The sequence below is a fragment of the Aplysia californica genome, unplaced genomic scaffold, assembly GCF_000002075.1.
Source record: "Aplysia californica isolate F4 #8 unplaced genomic scaffold, AplCal3.0 scaffold00512, whole genome shotgun sequence".
Taxonomy (NCBI): domain Eukaryota; kingdom Metazoa; phylum Mollusca; class Gastropoda; order Aplysiida; family Aplysiidae; genus Aplysia; species Aplysia californica.
The window spans coordinates 254,762-260,723 of NW_004797782.1; the positions used below are offsets into that span (position 1 = coordinate 254,762).

Here is a 5,962-nt window from a genome sequence, read left to right on the forward strand (position 1 = left end):
AAGAACACGCACAAAAAAACATCCTCCCCAAAAAGGTGATTTCTCCAAGACATGCAGATGTTGTATTTTCAATTCAACAGGCATCAAAGGAGAGGTCTGTCGAAAACCACGTGACATAGGCCTGGTTTTTATGCTGCCCATGACGTTAATTCGTCCGTATACAACGGCACAAAGCCTTTACTGTTGGCCTGTGGAGAGAAAGGGTGGTAAGGATTATTATAATAACCATGACGACGACGACGACGACGACGACGACGACGACAACGACAACGACAACGACGACAACCATTTGCCCAATAATGTTTGAATGATTGATAGTTATAATAACAATAATAGTAATCATACAGGAGAAGAGAAGGAAGAGAAAGAAGGAAAAACAAGAAAGAAGAAAGAAGAAAGAGGAAAGAAGAAAGAAGAAAGAGGAAAAAGACAGAAGACCGATGAAGAAGACAGAAGAAGAAGACAGAAGAAGAAGATAAAGAAGGAAACGATTGTACGAAGAAAAAAAGATACACTCAAGTATGAACATATCGAAACAAGCTAACATAGCGAAGAGAATTATCGATTTTCAGGTCCTGATTGATTTTCAACAATGACGAAAACAAAAGCAATACCAAAGCGCAAACAGCAACAACGACAACGACAACAACAGCATAAGAATCATATTGAACAACAATAACATACAAAACAAAAGGTAACATCAACATCAACATCATCAACATCACCAACATCACCAACATCAACATCACCAACATCAACATCATCAACAACATCAAAATCAACAACATTTTCATCAACATCAACAACAATAACATCATCAACAACAACAACAACAACATCATCAACATCAACAACATCAACAACAACCTCATCAACAACAACATCAACAACAGCAACAACAACAGCAACAACAACAGCAACAACAACATAAAGCAGCAACAACAAACAAAAACCAGCAACAACAAACGACATTGACGAAAGCATCATAAACAAATCAAAGACAACAACAACAGAAACAACAGCAATTGACACCACCTACCAAAAGTCCCAGATGGTGTAGACAGTTGAAGATGGGCTGGGCCTTTTCAAAGTTCATCTGCCAAAGAAGTTTGGCCTTGGGACAGACAAAGAAATAATTATGTGAACGTGCCTGAGAAAAGGGTCAATACGCGCAATTTTCAATGTTCTATCTTTGTAGTCTGTTCCATGTTTACATGATTCTTGGATTACTTGGATTACTTGGATCGAGAGCTAGAATCATAGCAGGCGGCACATGTTCATAGCTGCTCATCTCTCCTTTCCAGCGTCTACCCCAGGGTCTTCATGCTAATTGTCTCCATGAGGAGCTAGTTTGAGAAACGCCTGACCACTCCTCGGAGCAAACTTTTTTTACACACTTTTCTTTTATTGTGCTGAATGTGTGGGAGTCTGTCTCCTCTTGGTCGAGAAGGCTCTCCTTGTATCTGGCGATCACCATTGGTGGGTCGAGCTTGATTCGGCCTTTGGGTGCTGCTTTGACGGCAAGGTCATCATCACGTTCATTTCCGTGCATCCCAGCGTGACCAGGGCAGAACACCCATATAATCCTTAGGAGGTGGCTGTTTGCAATGGAAACTCTCCAGTCACTGTAGAGCCACCCACTCCTGATTTTTTCTTGGGTGCTCATCAAATCTGTGATGAACAGGGCATGTTTATACGCTCCCATTCTGATCCATTCCTGCGCCCCTGTTATTGCCTTAACCTCCATTGCCATGCTCGATGTAGCGCATTCGTAGGCTCCAGACTGAAGAATTATCCTCCCGTCAACTCGAGCACTGAATACTCACCCAGATTTCTGGCCACGCTTCACTGATCCGTCGGTGAAGATGACAACATCACCCATCACCGAATGTTCCTCAAGGATGGTCACAATTTCCGCATTAGTTGCATTTGCTGGTCATGATAATAAAATATTGCCTATAATTTTTTTTCGTTCCCCTTTTTCTTCTTTTCTTTTTATATATCAACAGTTTTTGAGGCATGGGCACTTTTGAGAGTGAAGGGTGCACAAACTTTATTCATTTCGTTATGTTACGTACAATCAACATATTTAACCCTCCCCCCCCCCCCCAAAAAAAAAAAAACACAAAAAAACCCAAAAAAAACCCCAACAACAACAACCAAACAAACAAAAACCAAACAAACAAAAACCAAACAAAAACAAAAAACAAAAGCAAAAAACATTCATATATTGCTTCCTAAGGATTTTCAAATTTACGTAATTAACGATGTAATTCTTACAAAGACCATCGTTTCTTGTGTAACGGTTAGGCACTTCACACAGGAGATCCGAGTTCGATTCCCGGAAGGGGAAAAATGTTTATCCAGTATCTTGGACGTTCTCCTGGGATGTTGTATGTATGTAGTATAGGGTTTTACGGCGCTCGCAACTGCTAAGGTCATATGAGCGCGCGAAACACAAGTTGTTAACTTTCGCAAAAGTTCATTCCACGATTGGTTAACTAATTGACTTTAAAATGCTAAAATGTTAAAATATTAAAATTCAGTGTAAATATAGTTGTGATTTAAAACAATTCTTATAGGTAACAATAAACATTTTAGATAGTACGTTTTCGTTTTTCATTTTACAACTTGCCATAAAGGCCAATGGCCTTTATAAAATTCAAAATTCTGCTGGGAACAACGACGGAAAAAATATCTTGCAATTTCTTGCATTTATAATATTTCCTTCGGATCTCTCCAAAGTCTAGACATTCGGTTAAGATGTGTCTAATGGTAAAATCTCTGTCGCATCTGACATAGAACGGCTTCTCATCTCCCTGTAGGAGGTATTTGTGGGTCAGGGCCGTGTGTCCGATGCGCAATCGAGTAAAAATGACTTCGTTTCTTCTGGAGAGATCCGAAGGATTTCGCTGTTCTAGTTTGGGTTTTATTTCATATAGTTTATTATTTTTCTGGTTTTCCCAGTGGCTCTCCCACAGACTGGAGGTGCACTTTTTGACTTTATTTCTAAAGTCAGTCTGTGGGAGAGTGTTTGTCGTTGATCCCAGCAGAAGGGATGAAGCTTTCTTCTCCAGGTCGTCTACCTGCTCGCTTCCTCGGATGCCCACATGGCTGGGTATCCATGCGAACACGATGTTTTTTCTTGTTTCGGATAGTGTATGAATTTTCTGTTGTAGCCTAACTATTTTTGGATGCAAGAGTGTGTAGTTTGTGAGTGAGGTGATGCAAGACAGAGAGTCAGAAAGGATAAGGAAAGATTTGTTAGGAGAATTTTCTACAGAGTCCAGTGCCATGTCAATGGCAGTGGCCTCCGCAGTGAAAATGGAGGCTTTAGGATGGAGTCTCCTCTGGTGTGTATTGTTGGGAGATAGGGCTGCGGCGCCCACTTCATTGTCTTTTTGGGAGCCGTCCGTGAAGATGATCTTTGTATTCTGCTTTAAAAGTTTTGGTGTTTGTGCTTTCTTTGTTGTGTGTGGTTAGCTGTAAGTCTACTTTTGCCTTGGTGAGGTGCCACGGAGGGAGGTCGGGGAAAAGAATTCGTTGAATGTCTTGTTTGGAAAAGTGTAAGTTCTTGAGGTCCTCAAGGATTCTGAGGCCTATGGGTTTGATGAGTTTTTCATTGTTTTGGAATTTGTTTATGGTTTCTGGGTTTGTTTTAAAAATGCTGTTGTGCGCTGGATTTTCCGGTGTTGAGCTGTTTAACTGCATATTGTAGTGAGAGTTGTGTGCGTCTGAGTGAGAGTGGTGGTATGTTGGCCTCGGCCTGGAGGCTCTCCACCGGAGAAGTGCGGAAAGCCCCCAGAGCGAGGCGGAGTCCTTGGTTTTGTATTGGATCTAATATTTTTAAGACGTGTGGTTTTGCCGATCCGTAGACTTGACAGCCGTAGTCAAGCCTGGACCGGACAAGGGAGATGTACAAGTGGAGAAGGTGTTTTGAGTCCCCGCCCCACTCCGGATTCGATAGAATTTTCAAAGCGTTTAACGCTTTCTGGCACCTCACACGAAGGTCTTGATGTGTGGTATGAATGCGAGTTTTTTTTCGAAAATGACGCCGAGGAAACGAGCTTGGTCCTGGACGGGAATCCTTTCCCCGTATAGTGTCATATCCGGCTGCAGCACACGTCTGCCTGTTCGGCAGAAGTGTACTGCAACCGTCTTTGACGGGGAGAACTTGAAACCGTTATTGTTTGCCCACGTTTCAAGTTTGTGCAGCTGCGTTTGCAGCTGCCTTTCCATAGATCTCAAATGAGGATTTTTGAACGGCAGCATATCAAAAAGTCGTCAACGTATAACGAGCTGTCTATGCTGTTTTGGAGGGTTTTCACTATAGAATTTATTTTAATTTCAAATAGGAGAGGAGAAAGGATGCTCCCCTGGGGGACTCCTTCCTCTTGTTGGTGGGGGTCTGAAAGGGAGGATCCGACACGAACCTGGAAAAAACGGTTCTTCAGGAAGTTGCCAATGAAGGCAGGGAGGTAACCGCGTATGCCGAGTGCATGCAGGTCTCGAAGAATGCTGTACTTCCAGGCTTTTTCTAGGTAAAAAAAGATGGCGATCATGTGGCCTCTTTCAGCGAACGTCTCGCGTATAAAGGTTTCCAGGCGGACCAGGTGATCCAGAGTGGATTGTCCTGGGATGTTGTATCCCTCTCAGCTTGAGTTGGCCCTGACAGGCAAGGTTGGAAACCCTTTATGATCTAAAATGGGGGGGGGGGGTAAAATAATTTACTAAATAAGATACTTACAAGAAATTGGTATTCCTGATCAAGTCCGTACTTTTTGGTACCAGCTAAGAAATTGTTAATATTGACCAAAGCAGCCACTGGAGATGAGACTTTCTTGATATAGGTAACCTTCGACTTCCCATCAACAACCGATAGCTTGTTGATTAATCTGCACGATAGAAAAAAAAGATATAATTTCAAAGTAGACATGCCTACGTCGCCCTCGACATTTTAAGTAATGTGTATATGTACTGTCTATTTTTAAATTTGGGCTTGAAATTGAAAGGTATCATGCTAAAACGAGACTTTTAACCAAGATCAGCATTTAATAATGGATGGGTGGATGGATAGCTAGTTGGATAGCTAGATGGATAGCTAGATGACAGCTAGATGACAGCTAGATGGATGGCTAGATGGATGGCTAGATGGATGGCTAGATAGTTGGGTAGCTAAGTTGATATGTAGATGGATAGATGGAAGGATAATAGATGGATAGATGAAAGGATATATAGATGGATGGATAAGTGGGTAGATGGAATGAAATATAGATGGATAAATGGGTGGATGGAAAGATATATAGATGGGTCGATGGAAGGAGATATAAATGGACAGATGCAAGAATATATAGATGGAAAGATGGAAGGATATATAGATGGATAGATGGGTGGATGGAAAGATATATAGATTGATAGATGGGTGGATGGAAAGGTGGTAGCTAGATAGATAGCTAGATAGCAAGACAGCTAGATAGATCTTGGATAGATCGACATTAATGAATAATATAATATAAATTGACAGTCAGTTGTTTTGTACGGGTGTAGAAGTAGAAGGTTTATATAATAACAATCTAAGCCATGCCCCACCCCACCCCCCCCAAAAAAAAACGAAAAAAAAATCCCCCCCAAAACTTTTTTTATTCGAAAATTGTAAAATAAAACATCTCACCTGCACAGTATGACTCCATCTCGGAGACGCGTTAAGATTTGTTTCGGGGAAGAGTTGGACTGAAACAATGGACAGGGAGATTGAGGAAATGCTGATTGATTGATTGATTGGGTAGATGTTTTACGGCACTATCGACACAATTTTGGTCATTTAAGCGCCATCAGGTTTCACCGCTACAAAATCAGACGTGTTTTAATAAAGAGTCTTTCGGAGCTCGCAACCGCAAACGATCACACTATTTCTATTATGCTAAAAAGACGAACAAACATTTATAAAAAAAAATTGTAAATA

The 5,962-nt window shown here is 41.3% G+C and overlaps 1 protein-coding gene across 1 annotated transcript in view; it reads right to left on the reverse strand.

The window, feature by feature from the left end:
• Positions 1-6: 6 nt before the first annotated feature.
• Positions 7-5,962, reverse strand: part of LOC101849153 (transgelin) — a gene marked incomplete in the record, with an annotated part of 15,328 nt that continues 9,372 nt past the window's right edge. The window contains 4 exon segments of the mRNA XM_013086841.2: positions 7-188; positions 1,040-1,114; positions 4,748-4,895; positions 5,672-5,730. Coding sequence (XP_012942295.1) covers positions 129-188; positions 1,040-1,114; positions 4,748-4,895; positions 5,672-5,730 — 342 coding nt within the window.